Source organism: Sinocyclocheilus rhinocerous, unplaced genomic scaffold (assembly GCF_001515625.1).
Source record: "Sinocyclocheilus rhinocerous isolate Xijiao unplaced genomic scaffold, SAMN03320098_v1.1 scaffold1199, whole genome shotgun sequence".
NCBI classification, from domain to species: Eukaryota; Metazoa; Chordata; class Actinopteri; order Cypriniformes; family Cyprinidae; genus Sinocyclocheilus; species Sinocyclocheilus rhinocerous.
This window is the reverse complement of record NW_015650328.1, coordinates 6,148-24,078: the sequence shown is the minus strand read 5'-3', so window position 1 is coordinate 24,078 and position 17,931 is coordinate 6,148. Positions and strand designations below refer to the sequence as shown.

General features: G+C 35.1%; 3 protein-coding genes across 3 annotated transcripts in view; all 3 read right to left on the bottom strand.

The window, feature by feature from the left end:
• Positions 1–102: 102 nt before the first annotated feature.
• LOC107711733 (leukocyte receptor cluster member 1 homolog) lies at positions 103–3,191 on the bottom strand. Its single transcript, XM_016516771.1, has 4 exons — positions 2,752–3,191; positions 2,268–2,459; positions 1,836–2,137; positions 103–717 (listed from the first exon to the last, which is right to left on the bottom strand). Exons 1-4 carry the CDS (start codon positions 2,881–2,883, stop codon positions 504–506), a joined length of 840 nt encoding a protein of 279 aa, XP_016372257.1. The 5' UTR covers positions 2,884–3,191; the 3' UTR covers positions 103–503.
• A 932-nt stretch (positions 3,192–4,123) lies between these two features.
• Positions 4,124–12,392, bottom strand: LOC107711726 (transmembrane channel-like protein 7). Its single transcript, XM_016516760.1, has 16 exons — positions 12,298–12,392; positions 11,077–11,251; positions 10,714–10,856; positions 10,306–10,470; positions 9,595–9,680; positions 8,758–8,903; positions 8,521–8,668; positions 7,393–7,551; positions 6,981–7,135; positions 6,557–6,683; positions 5,769–5,866; positions 5,505–5,688; positions 5,287–5,417; positions 5,006–5,161; positions 4,699–4,777; positions 4,124–4,388 (listed from the first exon to the last, which is right to left on the bottom strand). The coding sequence occupies exons 1-16, from the start codon at positions 12,338–12,340 to the stop codon at positions 4,206–4,208; spliced, it is 2,178 nt and encodes a 725-aa protein (XP_016372246.1). The 5' UTR covers positions 12,341–12,392; the 3' UTR covers positions 4,124–4,205.
• Positions 12,393–13,327: 935 nt separating this feature from the next.
• The window catches only part of LOC107711731 (lysophospholipid acyltransferase 7), an 8,763-nt gene continuing 4,159 nt past the window's right edge, over positions 13,328–17,931 (bottom strand). The window contains exons 9-10 of the mRNA XM_016516766.1: positions 15,259–15,296; positions 13,328–15,149 (exon numbers count right to left, since the gene is read on the bottom strand). Coding sequence (XP_016372252.1) covers positions 14,762–15,149; positions 15,259–15,296 — 426 coding nt within the window. The 3' untranslated portion in view covers positions 13,328–14,761. The remainder of the gene's footprint in view (positions 15,150–15,258; positions 15,297–17,931) is intronic.

The following is a 17,931-nucleotide window of genomic DNA, read 5'->3' as shown; positions in this document are numbered from 1 at the left end:
TTTTAAAAACCTATATCAAGGTTTCAAAGTTTGCTTTAGTTAAAAACTCTAAAATGACCTTTTGCCGCTTATCCCAGCTATGCGATAATAGGGTATAATGAAGTCTTTACACAAGAGAGGAACAAAATATTTTATGGACTCCAATTTCAGCAGCAAACAGAAAATGTTCTTAGTCTCAGAATAATGGCTTCTCCACGTTTTAATGCTTGATGCCTTAGAATTGTTCAGGAAAACCTTCATATCCTACAAATCATAAGATTACATTTTTATAACACCTTAATCACTCCTGTGCTGTGAGCACAAACAAAAGGAGGATTTCTTGTTTGACCATTTTTTCCAAGACATCTGACGCCAATAAAAGTGTTGCTGAGGCCAGATCGATGGCTTTTAGGTAGTAATCAGTCATTTTAAATGGTCTTCACACTTTGCACGTGGCTAATTTCTTGTCCAACCACAAAACAGTTCTGCAATTTCTAGACTTATTGAATCAATGCCTTTGTAAGCTAATAAAAGCCATACTGATCTCGGTCTCTCCTTTGCCTTTTCCGTGCCAATTCAGGAAAGTAGGCACTGTTGTATGGTCTGTCTCTATCCCCCATCTCTCGCTCTTGCTCTTTTTCTTTCCCGCCTCCGCTCCTCTGATCCAGTAAAGCCTGTGTCCTTTTCCTCTCCTCCGCTTCTCTCTGCAGTCGTTCAGCCCGTAATCTCTCAACTGAACTGTCATGAGAGGAAAATAAATCATTTTAGGATGAAAAGGTTGACAAACGGACACAACAAGTTACTATTGCAGTGGGCATCTATTCATGCATATTTGAACGTTTGCAAGGGAGTGTAATTTATATAATACTTTTGCATTTGTTTGTAATTCTAGACTGCATTACACAACAGAAAAAAACTGAAACTCTTAAGTTATTTAAACATGACATATGGAAGATATTTGAAGGCAAAAACATACCAATTATAAATGCATACATACTACTGTTCAAAAGATTTGGACCAGTAAGATTTTTGGTTTTGATAAAAAAATTATAGTTTTACGCAGCAAGAATGCATTAAATTCAACACAAGTGAAAGTAAAGACATTCATATTGTTACAAAACATTTCTATGTCAAATAAATGCTGTTCTTTTGATTCTTCAACTAATCCTGCAAAAAGTGTATGATAGTTTCCACAAAAATATTAAGCAGCACAACTGTTTTCAACATGGATAATAATAAGAAATGTTTCATTTTTTTAAGATTTTTTTTTTTTGGCATTTCTGCCTTTATTATAATGATAGGACAGTATGTAGACAGGAAACAAAGTGGGAGAGAGAGAGGTGGAGGGGATCAGGAAAGGTCCGCGAGCCGGGACTCGAACTCAGGACGCCCAAAGCACAACAGCGCTATATGTAGGCGCACTGCCCACGAAGTTATTGGTGCCAGCAAGAAACGTTTCTTAAGCATATAATCAGCATATTAGAATGGTTTCTGAAGAATCATGTGACACTGAAGACTGGAGTAATGGCTGCTGAAAATTCAACTTTGCCATCATAGTAATAAATTACAATTTGAAATATATATATAAAAATTATTTTTCTATATTTTTGGCTTTGGTGAGCACAAGAGAATTCTTTCAAAAACATTAAAACATTTTACCAACCCCAAACTTTAGAAAAGTAGCGCACAAACATCAATACATCAAATTCTTACTGATTGCAAATACTCATGGTCACATTTTCACTTTCAAGAAACCACTCAGTGCATGTACTGACATCTGAAGTAAGGCTAAATTGTTGTGTAGTCAGGCAAGAGGCTTTATTGGTATTGACAGAAATAGACAATTTATTTCACACCTCTCTCCACTCCTCTTCTCTCCTCTGTCTTTCTTCTCCTTCTTCTTATGCTTTTTCTCCTTCCCGTCCTTCACTGCCAGTGCTTTCTTCATTTCTTTAAGAGGATCCAAACTGTCTTTTAGCTTCCTGTCTTTCTTTTCTTTCTCCTCTTCAGTTATGCTTCTTGGCTTGTTTTTGCCTTTCTCTTTCTTGTCTCTATCTTCTTCCTTTTCTTTTCCACATTTCATATACCAGGGAGTCGCTTCTGTTCCAGGAGCTGGACCTAAAGACACTAAAAGACCAATAGCACGTTCCTGCTTCTCCTAAAACAAAACATCACAAAAACACCTTTAAAATTACCATTTTAAGCCATCTATGTGCAGTATAAAAAAAGAATAACGTCAAATCTTAAAATTGTGGGTAAGGATGTGTTTTTGTGTCTTTTTGTCACACCGTCTCTTCCTTCTTCTCTTTGAGGTATTCTGCATTTCCTTTCTTTTCAGATGAGTCCTCTAGAGGAAACAGATTTAGGTGTTCTATCTCTTGGGCTCCTCGACTTGTCTCTGCCGTCTCTCCATCCTCTGTTCCTTTCCCTGTCTGCTGAAGGGCTGCTTGAGCTTTCTTTCTCAAATACTCGGTTCGAGCCTGAGGGATCATGGGATAGATGGATAGATCAGAAATCAACATTCAGCTCAAAATTCAAACCATAAGGTAAAATTTAGATAGCAACGTAGACAGAACACAAAATTTTAAGCATGCATTATATTTATGACACATGCCATGCAAACAAAGACAAAATACACATTTTATTTATTTTAAAGTAATGCTGTGAGGTCAAATTCGATACGTCATGTCGGGGTCACTGAGTTCAGGAGGGGATGAGAATATAGTAAATTAACCTAGAAACAGTGGAAGGATGCTGGGTTGCTATGGTTACCTCTTGCTCTGCGCGTTCCACTCGCTGCTGAATCTCGCGTTGTTCCTGTGCTGCTTGAGCCTCGTCGCGGCGCACGCGCGCAATATTGTCCTTATTGCGCACATGCCAGCTCTTTTTGGGCAAAATGTTCATTATGTAATACTTAAGAGAGCAGTGAAACAGTCAAATGTAGTTCTAGTCTCGTAGCAAGTTCGTCAAACCACATACAAGATCCAATAAATGAGGCAACAGTTTAGTTTATGGCTCAAAACAAACAGACTCGTCGACTTACTACGCAAGGAAATTCAAACTCGCCAATGAATCCCTAAGTAAGTTAGATCCGTTTCATCCATACTGAATATTCACAACAAAACACAAGTAAACAGCTTTCGAAAAAAAAAAACCAACTCGATGGTACAGAAAAAGAGCTTTGCAAATACCGGAAGTTGCCGTGGCGTGACTACGTCACACGTAAAACGTTTGTGACGTAGGGAATAGTCATGGTCTACATGTAGGCTACCACACGAGGGCGCGGCTAAAACCTTCAACGACAGCCTTTTGTTTGCCGGGGAAACAATTTTCTGAATTTATGTAATACTTGAATATATCATAACGCTCATCAATTTATACTGATAGTGTATTTTAATTATTCCTCTTTGAAAATGCTTTAAAGAATGCACAACAAAATCCGTTGTAATGGTCTTTTAGCTTTTTGTGTTATGTTTTAATGGTTAACAAAGACTTAAATAAATATTACTTTATGCTTAAGTAGCTGCAGCATAATAAAGCCTGGGATACTGTACATAGAGTACATTATGCATCACTTAAGTTTTGAGTGGCAAAAATCGCAAAGTATTTAATAGGTACATGAACATGCATATATTTGATAAATGAACACACACACATATGAACATGTATACAGTACTGTCTGTTCAAAGATTTGGGTCAGCTGTTTGTGTGTGTTTTTTTTTAAAGAATACTATTATACTCACCAAGGCTGCATTAATTTGATCAAACATACAGTAAAAAACATAATATGTAAAAAATATTATTACAATTTAAAATAACCATTTACTATTTTAACATTTTAAAAAGAAATATATTCCTGTGATGACAAAGCTGAATTTTCAGCAGCCATTATTCCAGTCTTCAGTGTCACATGATCCTTCAGAAATCATTCTGATATGCTGATTTGGTGTGCAAGAAACATTTCTTTCTTTCTTTTTTCAGGATTCTTTGATAAATAGAGAACACAGAAATAGAAATCTTTTGTAACATTATAAATGTCTTTACTGTCACTTTTAATCAAATTTATGCATCCTTACGGAATAAAAGTATTAATCTCCTTAAAAAAAACTCTTACTGACCCCACATTTTTGAATGGTAGTGAAAATATCATTGGTTGTATTTCTGTAAAATAACAGAGTGTACAGTTTTCAGAATTCTAGTATAAACTGCACTTTATCAACAGAGTCTTAATATGGTTTTGGGTCTTCATGGGGATCAAATGCATAATTGTTATGTTGATTCCACTGTGTTGCTGCGTGGTAGAAGGGCTCAGTCTCTCTCTGGGGCTGCTGTGGTTCACGTTGTAACTTCTGCATTGTGGCATTTAGCTCTTCAATTTGTCTAACCAGGAACTGCTTGTCACGCTGTTCCTGTTACACCCAGATAAATACGGATTAAAGGACAGATTAATAATGGTTCCAGTCAGAGGATAAATTGGAAACAAGAAAGTCTTAGTTTAAGTAGGTGATCACACCCCTTATTATAAATGTTATATTATTTTACCTTTTTTTTAGTGATATTTCTATAATATTCAAACCACAAACACTTTTTTTCTGTGCTTAAAAGGTATACAAAGGACATTCATTGTAATTAAATATTATTATATTATACAATTACACAATTTAAATATGCATAACCATTCTAGTCTGTGAATTGGATTGCTAATAACTACAAACTTACCAGTTTACACTGAGATTTCAGCAGTGCTACACTTTTCCCATGGACAGATGTTAAAGCGCTCACATAGCACAGGAGCACACTGTATATTAAATATCAAATACATGTAAAATCAGTCCTAATCCTGCAGCAATATATTACTTATGCAGCATTATCTCTTAAGCAGTCCTAACTCATTCTAAGAATATCAATGTTTTTAGACAAATTACTGTTATGGAAATATTGAATATGGGACTTGAATGCATGTTGAGTAAAGTTGTACATGAAACCATAAGAAATCCTGAACTGAACCAAGGCTGTTTATACTGACCAGGAGAAGATGAAGAGTGGTATAGAGAATTTCTGGGAGCCGATATAAAACAGGAATTCTTTATTGGTGCTGCTTAGCATTTCAACAGCTCCTGGTACAACTTCCCACATTGCTGTGTAAAAACGGAAAGGCCCACAGCCATAAGATGGATGGATCCTACCAAAAAAAAAAAGGAGAGAGGTCTACATAACACTTGACATATACATGATTATACACAAATATTCTGTTTCTGTCAATAAAAACAATGTGCTACAACATGGATAGTGACAGGCCTCACTCACTTAGCCACACTGTAAAGGAGAACCACACTGGACAACATCCATCCGAAGAGCAGAACCAACAGGAAGAACAAATTGGAGGTGGTGGATCGGAAGTTTCTTGTTGCCGGTTGACAGTTCTGGAAGAGAGTTATCTGACACAAGCAAACAGAAAAAAATGAGCAATTGTAATCAATTGCAAATGTAGATGTGTGTGTCCGAGAAAGGCGTGGTCATGGTACCTTTTTGCAGTAATAAAAGAAGATGAATTTGACGGTGTTGATGAATGGCAGCAATGGACAGAAAAGAGCCCCAGTCCAAACCACTGTTTGACTGTAAACTAGAGCAAGAACATTTGGGGCAACCAGAAACTCCTGCCGTCCCACCCACTGAGTCAGTTTACATGAGCAATGATCAACCACGATCCTGAATATGGCAAAATATGTTATAGACTTACATTTTTAATATAGAAACATATGACCCAATACACAAATGTGTAAACAGACCTGCGTGGGAATTCTACCAGGATTAGTGTAGCTATGGTGATCAAGAAGTCAAAAAGAGTCAGTTTATACATTTCCTGTCCAACTCGTGTCTCCCAGCACTATATGGTTGTGAGAAAGAGATTGAAAATAAAAAATAAAGGTTACACTTTACTTGAAGGGGTTGTCATGTCAGTCTTATGCACACCCCTTCAAGTAAAGTGTTACCAAAATAAATAAATAAAAATGTAAAAAAATGACCTCTTTAAGATTATTTAGGCATTAAACAGTAAGACATATATCCTAAAACATTCAGTATATCATTCATAATTTTGGGATCAGAAAGGGTTTTTAAAATTTTTTTTTTTTTTATGCACTAGAATGCCTTAAAAGATTTCTATTTCAAATAAATGCTGTGCTTTTGAACTTCCTATTTATCAAAGAATCCGGAAAAAAATTTATTACATTTCGACAGAAATATTAAGCAGCATATTGAGCATCAAATCAGCATATTAGAATGATTTCTGAAGGATCGTGTAACACTGAAGACTGGAGTAGTGGCTGCTGAAAATTCAGCTTTGCCATCACAGGAATAAATTACATTTTAAAAAATATATTAAAATAGAAAACAGTTATTTTAAATTGTACAAATATTTAAATATTACTGTTTTTACTGTATTTTTATATCAAATAAATGCAGCCTTGGTGAGCATAAGAGACTTCTTTAAAAAACATTTTAAAAATCTTATGGAACCCAAACATGGTAGTGTATCTGACCAATTTAGGAATGAGTGCATATCTTAGTTGTTTACCTTATATTGGTCGTAATAATAATTACAGGGTGTGCAGTTTTCACTGTTGATTTCTCCCTTACAGGTAATCTGCTCCCATAGAGTGTACAGCAAAACACCCAAACTCACCAAACGCAGGAAAACCGCCCTACAATGACCAATACAAAGAATTACTAAAATTCAGCAAGCAGAAGAATAATGACAAAGACAAAATCAAAGAGAGCAGTGGATGCACAGACAATGTGTGAGTATTTAGAGAAAATGATGGCGCTTCATTTGAAATTATTCACTTTGAAAGCTATTTATGAGGGTCACAATAGAAATTGCAGGTTAAGAGCTCTCGATTAGGCTCTAACCAAGGCTAAACAAGTACTGCTCTTCATCTATCTGCTCTATGTCCTCTTTGATATCTTCATTTATGTGTGGGTGTGAGCGTTGATCGAACCTCAATAAGGCCAGGATGACAGTGGTACTAGGAGAATACTTTTCCAGTAATGATATCTTGTCACACAGCAACGGCACCACAAAATTGCTTGCTGTTATGACCATAGAGGGTAAGTATTGCAACAGCAGCCCCACAAAGCCTGTTGTTTTCCTAGACTGAGAGAAAGAGAGATTTTATTCAATTAATTATTGTAAATTAAAGCCAGACAGGGTGATCAGAACCTCAACTAAATTAATAAATACTGATTTTTACTTTATTTTATAATCTTATATATCATCTTAAAACTTCAGCTTAAAAATAAACACACAGACCTAATTTGTTAATCTGCAATTTGGGACTTACGTTGTAATGATATTATTTAGTTTTAGATACTGTTCTTGGTCTTTTTTTTACATTTTTAAATTTAGCTAACCTGGCTGAACTGAGTTGCCTCTGCAATGCCATAGAAAGTTGCACCGATGAGTATTAAGACTACTAGGTTAAGGAAAACACGGAGTGCGTAGAGAGACACTGTTTGGCCCAAAGTTAAAGAGGCAGCCTTTTTTTTAAGCCTTTCCTCTTCTAGATCCACCTAGGTGTGACAGACACAGTGAGAGAGAGAGAGAGAGAGAGAGAGAGAACAAAAAAAGTCAAAAAAAATAATAAACATTATACTGCACTAGCAGTTCCTTCTAAAGGAACAGATCACCCAAAAATGAAAATGTGATGAAAATGTAATCTTTATATCACTTGCTCACCAATGGATGCTCTGCAGTGAATGGATGCTATCAGACTGAGAGTTCAAACAGCTGATAAAAACATCTCAGTAATTTACAAGTAACCGGGACAACTCCAGTCCATCATTTAATGTATTGTGTTTGTAAGAAAAAATGTTTTAAAAACCGTTGCTTCTGGCCAAATACCAGTCCATTATCCATAATAACACTTCCTCAAGTGAAAAATTCCAAGCCCTGTTATCACCTTACATCAAAATCCACTGACATATTTGTTTAGAACTGTTTTGGACTGTATTCATTTGTAAATGGTACTTGATCTGAACATATTTCTCTCTTGATTCAGACGATTTTCTCACTGGTGAACACAATATTATGAATAATGGACTCATAATGTAGCCGTAAGCAATAGTTTGATCTTAAAAATGCCTTAATAAAGGATTTGTTTATTACAAACATGCAATGTTAAATGATGGATTGGAGTCATGTGGATTAATTATAGATTAATGTGATGTTTTCATCAGCTGTTTGAACTCTGACGGCATCCATTCACAGCAGAGGATCCACTGGTGAGCAAGTGATGTAATGCTAAATTTCTCCAAATCTGTTCTGATGAAGAAACAAACTCATGTATATCTCTGATGGCCTGGGGGTTAGCAAAATTTAGTACGTTTTTTTTTTTTTTTTTTTTTTTTTTGTGGGTGAACTATTCCTTTAAATATTTCTTTTCCAAAAGCTTCCAATATTTCTAAGTTTCCCCAACATAATTACTCACTGTATTTTCATATAAAATACCTGAAGACAATTATTGTTTCCAATACACAGACCTGTAATCTGTGGCGAAGATTGTTTTGTTTAAGTTTTGTTGCACGGTCTCCTTGGAGACCATGATCCCATCCTGTAAACACCAGCATACTGTAACCCCCTACTGCTCCTCCACCCATCACTATGACAAGCCGAGCTGTGCCGCCCATTCTATTGGTCAATCAGAGATGTTAACTTAATACTTCAGCAATGTGTTTTCAATGTTGGTAGAAAAACCTGACAAAGCTGACAAGACTCACCTAATAATCATACAAATCAAGCAGAAGAGGAAGTAGAAAGCTGCCGTCATCAGATAGGCCAGAGGGATGTTGTAAGAGAATCCATTACTCTCAATCATTGAATTATTATAATATCCATAAAACAGGTATGAATACTCCATAAAACCCTAAACAAAAAGATAATTGTGATGAGTAAAGATCATTAAGAAATTATTCACAACAAAAAATATATTATTTGAGATAAACTAAATAAACAAGGATAATTTTATATTTCTTCTTTATTCATAAGTAAATTTCACATTATTTCAGGCTCGCAAATAAGCAAAATTATACCTTAAGAAACACATACTTTGCTTCACTTTTACTTTAATTCTCATTCCATTTGCCTTGTTGTCTCTCAAGTTTAAATTAAAAAGTTGTAGGTTTAAATTGAAAAGCTGCCATTTAAAAAAATGATGATGACAGATATAATAAAATATGAAAAACATAAAGCAGCACAACTGTTTTCAACTGTGGTATCAATAAGAAATGTTTCTTGAGCATCAAATCAGCATAAAAGAATGGTTTCTGAAGGATCATGTGACACTGAAGACTGGAGTAAAGGCTGCTGAAAATTCAGCTTTGCCATCACAAATACATTACATTTCAAAAAACATTAAAATAGAAAAAAATAAATAAAATTGTAATATTTCACAATATTACCGTTTTATTGTATTTTGATCAAATAAATGCCGTGTTTGTGAGCATAAAGGACCTTTTTCAAACACTTATCTTACCAACCCCAAACTTTTGAACAGTAGTGTATCTGAGATTATGTATTCAGGAATGTATTTAAAAAATCTGAATGTGTGTCCATACCGTTCCTGAGACCAGGTCCAGAAAGTATGTGAAAAACACCATCAGGGCATCAGGTTTTGGATCATACTGCAAGCATGTCTCAATGTCTGTTTAAATAAATAAATAAATATGACTGAACATAAAAAAACATTACTAAATTGGACATTCAAAGCACATTTTTCTTAAAATGTAATATGTACTTCTTATTAATTTTTGTTTTATTTAATGTATTTTTGTATGTATATTGTGAATAGTATTTTAACAAAGAGGGTTACTTCCTAATAGTGTTTTACCATAAATCCAATCATATTAGGAGTAAAGGGTTAGTAAAATTAGGGAGAATCCCAGCAATCCTTATTATTACTAACTGCAGGAAACAACCTTGCATTAGGTAATGAAAACATAAGAGAACAGGGAAGAATAGACCCGATTTAGTCAGTTAAACACAAGTCAACCTGTTTATAAAGTGATAAGGTTTTCATTGAAAGGATTAGTTATTATAAATTATAATATTTTAAACATGACATGACATTATGTGGGTTTATTGTTTTTTAATTTAATATACCTTTGTGAAGTTAGACTGTGAAGCAATTAGCACTAAACATGTCAGACTGGTCTTGTTGCTTTTATGAACACTATTACACTGTTATCCGATAACCAGTTAGAATGTTCTCATTAGAGGCAATCAAGCATGATAAGTTGTGTTGAATACCAGAGAGACTGTGTTCCTACCGGTTAGATTGACTGTGAGAGCGATGGTGGAGTTGAAGCTCATGGAGCGAAACACAATGCTGGGAATGAGGACAAATGCTGCGATTAACAAGGAGGACAGGAAGTTGAGAATCACAAGAAATCTCAGGAACAAGAAGTAGGATTGGACTCCTCCACCAAAGTGACCTACAAGAAAACAAGTGGATGAAGGAAAGGAAATATTAAACACATCTTTATTTTATTTTATTTATTTATTTTAATTATCTTGTGTCTTCAAGCTCCACTAGATGGCTTAAATTTTCTCTCATTCTTGGTGTCTTGTCTCAGATGATCAATTGATTTGCCTATCATTTTAGGTGGAAAAACACATGTATGTGCAAATGAGAGCAGTATTTCTCATTTGTGTTAATTAATTCATATTTTCATCACCTCCTATCCTTTGGATTCCCCTCTTCCACAGAACAAAATAGCTGAGAATGTATTTGGCAACCTCACAGAAACGGTGAAATGTCTTTGATTGTTTGATGTTCCAAGAGCTAGAAACAACTGGAACTTTCATCTGTTGCACCTGCCTGGAAGAAGACAGCAAAAACAAGCCATATTATGATTAAACTTTCTAAAATGAGAAGTTTCAATATATACTTCTGTCTGAGACTTTAGGGAGCTGGAGTTAGAACAGAGAAAAAAAAATGTTTTTCTTCAATTTAAGTGTATCCCTAGCTAAATTTTGGTAATGTAAAAATGTAAAAGTTTACACTGGTACATGTATGTAATACGATAATGCATGTATACCATACTGCTCTCTTCAGACTCATGTGCAGCGGCAGCTCTCTGAGATTTTGAGGTTCATTAGAGTCTTCAGCATCTTCAGGTGGGGAGGCCCAATCACACTGAACTGCACTTGTGTCTTGGGCTGGCACTGTCCGCAACCTCAATGAATGCTGGGAACTGTAAGGACTAGGGTAGTCTGTGGGTGTTGAGAGAAAGCAGATGCATTTCAAAGCAATCACAATTACAAAAGTTGGAATATTAAAATTAAATATGGCAAGGAAAGAATAATACTGACAGTTAACTGTACTGGGAGACATTACAGTCAAGTACAGTAATGGTTGTGTTAAAAACTGGGACTGAGAACATAATGGAGCAGCATTTCCCATCAGCTCTGAAAATGTTCTATGGACTACATTTCTATACATAGCCAAGACCTATATATACATACCCCTGTCAGTTCTCCTTAACACTTCTAAAATAGCATAGACTTTACTCCTAGACTTCACACTGAAAATGGGTGAAACTAAGGACAGATATAATTTCTGTTAGATTTTCACTATTCAGTGTAATAAATGTTACAAAACCATTCAGATCTTAATTAGATCTGCATTATATAATAGAACAATATGGTTTATTGTACTGTAGATTACTGTATTTTAAATAGGCCTAGGATAAATAACATTCATTTACATTGACACACGTGTAAAAAAATATGTATTGAGAAATTTCATTTTTTTTTACATATTTGTATAATATTTTGGTAAATATACTAAAATAATATACATTCTATACACTTATATTTCTTTAAAAGTAAACATTTTGAATCACCTTATAATTTATGGGAAAGAGATGTTCAGAATTCCCCCAAATCACATCTATTTAGATTATTCAAAAGGTTTAATTATTACTTCATTGTAGTGTTACTGTCAGTACGTTACAAGAAGAAACATATAAACTCAATACAGTATACTAACATAATATACAGGAAGGTACATTAAAATTATTGACGCAGTTGACAGCGGTTAAGGAACTGTGAAATATAGTGTCACCAACATAATGTCTCATAAGAGCTTATGATTTTCCAGTTATTCAACAGTAAATAAAATTTAAAAAGTGTATAGATGTAGACAAACATTTGAAGTTCTCATACTTGGGAATAATTGCCAGCTAACTTCAGCGCAAATAAACCCCCCACACATGTATAACATTAACTCTTAGTTACACACATCCACACTGTCTTACCTAGAGTTGGATGGACTTGATTGTTGAATTCTTTCAGCTCCATCAGAAAACAGGTACTATCAACATGGATTCCACATAAAACAAACAAAAAGACAAAAAGCACAATCCAGAAACAGCAGCTCTCGCTATAGGGCGAATTCGCACTGACGGAGAACACAGGTGTCAGGACTCTGTCATCTGAACTTTGAGTCTTATGGAAATAAACTTTGGAAACACTTCCTTGTACTTACCACCAAAACACTAAAAGGCAATGTTGATAGATCCTGTTACCATGCGTGAATATTTTAAAAGCATTTCTTTCTCTGTGCACCGATAACAGTTTTACTAAATTAGTTGCGAGTTTAAATAATGACGAATAATTGAAGAATGAAGTTTATTTGTTGAAAAAAAAGTCTAGCTTGTTATGAGCTTTGGTCAGCGTCTGTGGTTTATTGCCTGTTAAAAGTGTTGTCATGGAGACAAGGGGCTTAACCTTTTTGTTGCATGAGCACAAGTCTTTATATAACAGACTATCAAATCTTATCACTATCACACACCGTTAATAAACAAGAGAATTAAAAAATAAAAACTTCCATCTCTCAGTGCAACTTATGAAACATTAATTAAAACGGGGATGAAAACAGAGCGAAACCCCCCCCAGACAGTTAGTAAACATTACCGTTCAAGTTTGGGGTCAGTATGATTTTTTTACAGAAATAAATGAGCACTTCAAGGACACATTAAACTGATCAAAAGTGACAGTAAAGACGTGTAATTCTACAATAAATTTCTATTTCAAATGTTGAAATTTAGAACTTTCCACAAAAAATCCTGAAAAACTCATAATTTGCACAAACATATTAAGCAGCAGAGATCTTTCCAACATCGACAATAAGAAATGAGCACCAATTTTATTTTTTGAGCACCAAATCAGCAAATTAGAATAATTTCTGAAGGATCATGTGAAAACTAAAATAATTATAAATTAATAATAAATTGAATCATAACACATTCAAGTCAAAATCTGATTTTTTTTTACTGTATTCTTGAACAAATAAATTCAGCCTTGTCAAGCATACAAGATTTCTTGCAAAAATATGAAAAAAAAACAAACAAAACGACCATCCCCAAACTTTGAAATGGTAGTGCAAGTCAAAGCAGAATGTAAGCTAATATGGTAGAAAAAACAAAAACAAAATCCATCACAAAAATGTTTGAGACAGTAATGAAAACTGTCACTTCATGTAAAAATCAGATGATAGTTTTACACATTTTGTCTCCAAACTGACATTCCACCAGAAGGAAGTTCGTCTGGGATAAAAAAAAAAAAAATCACTGTGATTTTAATGAAAATACTGTGATTTTTTTTTCAAACAAAACCTCAAAGATTGGAGTGACACATTCTGTGTTTAATACTCCAGAAAGTAAACATTAGAGATACAACATAGCAGGTACACATTACAGGAACCATGATACAATCTCAACTAATCAATAAACTAAACACCAGAGCTTCCATCCAGTGTACAAGGACAAAATATTCTGAATGTTTTCAAATAGGACTGTTCATTATAATTTGCTTTTGTAAGAACAAAACTTTTGAGCTCTTTTTAAAAGATCTTAGTAATAATGTATTACTTTTGAAACATGTTAATTGGTGCAAAATCTTAGCTTGATAATTTTAAGCTGCACTTTACATAATGTTGTATTAAACGAAACAACGAATGAACAAAATAGCAAAAACATTCACTCCTACTTTCTGAAAAAGTGAAAAAAAAATGAAAGTTACCAACTACTTTCACATTCTTTGTAGAATAATAATAATATTGATATACATGACATACATTAACCATCAATGGATACTCAATCCATCCATCAGAATGTATGAAAAACAAGGCACACTAACTTTTTATGTTCCATACATACACCTTGTTATTATAAAGGTTGTATTACCTCAAAGACACCATTACAGAGAGTAAATCACCACAAATTTGTGCTCAAAGTAGTGATACGGGTCCAACATTCATCAGTTTTTTTTGTAAATGGATGGATTCAGTTATAAGTACTCTGTGTGGGAGATTAATTTGAGTCCCAAGGTCACTGATGAGCAAATACAAACCTCCTTTCCAATTGTTTAAAGCAACAAGATCATAATTTAAACAATACTGATCTGGTCAGGATGAATATATACAGTTGCACTGTTTTTCACCAGACAACAAAAAGAATCACTTTTCAATATATGTAACAAAACAAATGATAACATTAAAATTATGGAAATTATTTGAAAGCTATTTTCACTGTTAATAAAATAAAGATTGATGTCCTCGGGTCTATTATCTATTACTCTTCTGTCTGTGTTGTTGTTTTTTTTAAAACACACTACCTTTAATGGCAGTTGATGGCTATTACAGTACATGTTGGGAAATGGTTTTGTGCAAACATACCAACTCTCTGGTTATCAGCACAATCAGCATGTCACACATTCGTTTCACTCAGCCTTCTCTCTTACCACATCCTCTTTCTCTCCTTCGCCTCGTTCCCTTTTCTCTCTCTTTTTACCTCCTTTCATCATTTGTCCTACTCCTATACAAACAACAGCAATGATGTGAATTATGAAGTATATGGAGCTCCAGTAGTTGATGGTGTCGCTGGCCTTCAAGAGAACAAATCCCATGCACATATAGTCGTAAGCCCTCATCTTGAGGAACCAGTGGATCCAGTCGAAGATATTCTGGCCCATCGGCCCTAGACGGGCTCTGACTGATGCCTCCATGGCCGATTCTGCTGCTATACACAATGGGATAGTGAGAAAAGAGAGGTAGTAACCAGCATGGAGGCCATGCCAATAAGCGCTGATTAACATAGTCCATCCAGCCCTGACATAATGTAAGAAAAGAGACAAAAATAAAGAGAAAGTTGAAGATTAGTGATGGTCAATAAGAGCACAATGCAGGTGAAAGGCAATTGAAATGTACATGCTTGTACCTGAGAGCATAAGCTCTGAAAGGAGTATTGGGGTAGATGTAGTGGTGAAGCCACCACTGCACCGTCATGTTCCAGTAGCGCATGCCATGCCGAACCTTTACGCAGAAATCTGTATTATAACAGTCGATGTTCTGGATCGTTTTAAAGTCATACTCCACAGCCGTGTTTGGATCAGGACTGAAATATAAACAACATTATCAACCACATGATCAAACTACAAGTGAGCTTCTAATTTCCTGTAGATAGTCTAGCTAAAGTATCTTGTAGATACACGCTTAAGAAATTTGGACATTTTCTTTTATTGTGATTACCGTTTACACTAGTCTGTGCCATTTCAAACTACATAACTGTGACCCTGCTGTCCTCCAATACTGTGTTTTATTGGATCCTGCTCCATTACTGTAAAATGTAAATTTCTCTTCTTGGGTAATTAAAGTTCCATTGTATCCTTTCAAAGAATGTACACTGTTATTTCCTGGTATAGATATATCTGTAGGTGGACTTTAAAATCATAATATTTACAAGTTACAGTCTAACTGTAAAAGCACATTATAACTCTATCCGGTAATAATGTTAATCACCCTATACCTATATTTCACTGTTGGCCCTCCTCCAGGTTTGGACAGCGCCCCCTGGGGGTAACAGCCTAGACCTGCGCTGATGCAGCCAGCCTCTGCCCCACACCACGCGGAGTAGAAACGCATCCGGAATACAAAGAATATTGCCACCATGTAGAAAACCCTGAAATATAATACCACTATGATTCTCAATATGATGTTTATGATAAAATAATATGATAAAATTGTGATAAAGTATGATTTAATTTTAACATCTCCTTTGGCATTTACTTTTAGACTTGGAATGGTCTTTTAATCCAGAAAAATGAACCTGTAAAAATAGTTGTGCTCCAGGAATTCATCAGTACGGACATAGGACAAGGGAAAGACAGAGTTGACGGCTATGAAGAGAGCTCCGTAAACGGGCACCATCTTCAGCCTCTGCAGGCAGGGCTCTTTACCCGGCAATGACAGAGGATTAGACTGCTGCAACCAGTCTGCATACGTCTGATAACGGAAGAAGGGACCTGCAGAACACCGGCAAGAGTGGGTGGGAGAAGGAATGGAAAATGAAAGAACGTAAGAAGAGAATGGTAAGAGTTATCAATGAAGACATGAAGTAGATGTGCAAAGATAACACACAATATGGGGATAGAATGGAGTAAAGGTATGGAATCAAATGGAATATTGGAATGAAAAATGAGCCACGGTTTGGGAGGACAAATCATGACAAAAGAGGAGCAATAATAAACACAATCAGTTATAAAAATAAACTGGACTCACACATTACTGAACTAGTAGCAGAGAAAAACAGAGAGAGACATGTTAGCATACATGCAAAACAAACAGTATAGAACATCTGAATAAACTCAAAAGCATTCCCACATATTCAAATCAACACAAAAATGTTGCAAAATACCTGTCATTATGCCCACATAGCAGTAGCTGTATGATATAATGCCATAAAGTGAAGGCTCATGGGAAAGTCCTCCCACCACTGGGGATTTGGTGAAGGCGCTCACTTCCTTTTTCTTCTCCAAGTGATAACTTTGAATCTCATTGGCTAAACTGACCATCTGTGTATTCAAAACAAAACTCATTAAATATATATCAAGAGTTTAAAACATGGATAAAGTGTCACATTTTATTGTGTTTTACCTTCAATGTTAAAAGAAGTTGAATGGCATTGGCAAAAGGTGTTGGCTGAGGGAGGCCAAACCAGGTGACCAGACGGAAAAAGAGGAGGTACAGAAACGTCCAACCCAAAGACAGAGCAGGGGCACTTCTAAATAAAAAAACAAGGCAGAAGGCACAAAGTTACAGAGGATTCACGCCAAATCCAATGTAAAATGTCCAGATATCATACTAACTGCCAGTTGATCTTTATAATCAGCCATGTTCCTAACACTGTACATAGAGAGTGTAGAGTGTGGAGCCCACAGGTTGCTATGGAGATGATCAAACCTAACAGCAATGCTGCCCCCTGCTTGACTGGAGGACCTGGGAAATAATACACAGGAAAATTTAAATTTAAAGTCACAATTCTGAATATGTCTCTGTTGTGACATACATCTGAGAGTAATGGATTATCTAAAAATAAAAAAATTAGTGTGGAAACTTGGTTCCATGCATCGGTTGTAGATTGGATTTTGAGACGTGGGCATTACACTTATCAATATAGAAAGATGAATGTGAGCTTGTCCTGCATACGTCACTGGAAGATCCAGTTATGACATTTTGATAAAAAAAATTATGAGGTCAAAAACGTTTTTTAAAACCAAACATATACATGGATGAATCATTTACAAGAAGGTTTAGAACATGCATTTAAAAGAGATGGGGTGCATTTTCATTTCATGCTGACATTAATTGTGCTTTATTTTAGGGTGAATACAGGGACACTTAAGCTTAATCATCCTTGCCATTATTATTTCATTATTCCAATCAGCATTAATAATTCATACAGTGATGAAGTATCACTGGTACACTGGGAAAGCCATTAAATTCATTTTAATGAGGGGCAATCAATTTTGTATTTTTATTTGACCAACATAAATTTACGTTTTGACCCATTTACTATAATAATAATAATAATAATAATAATAATACATAATTT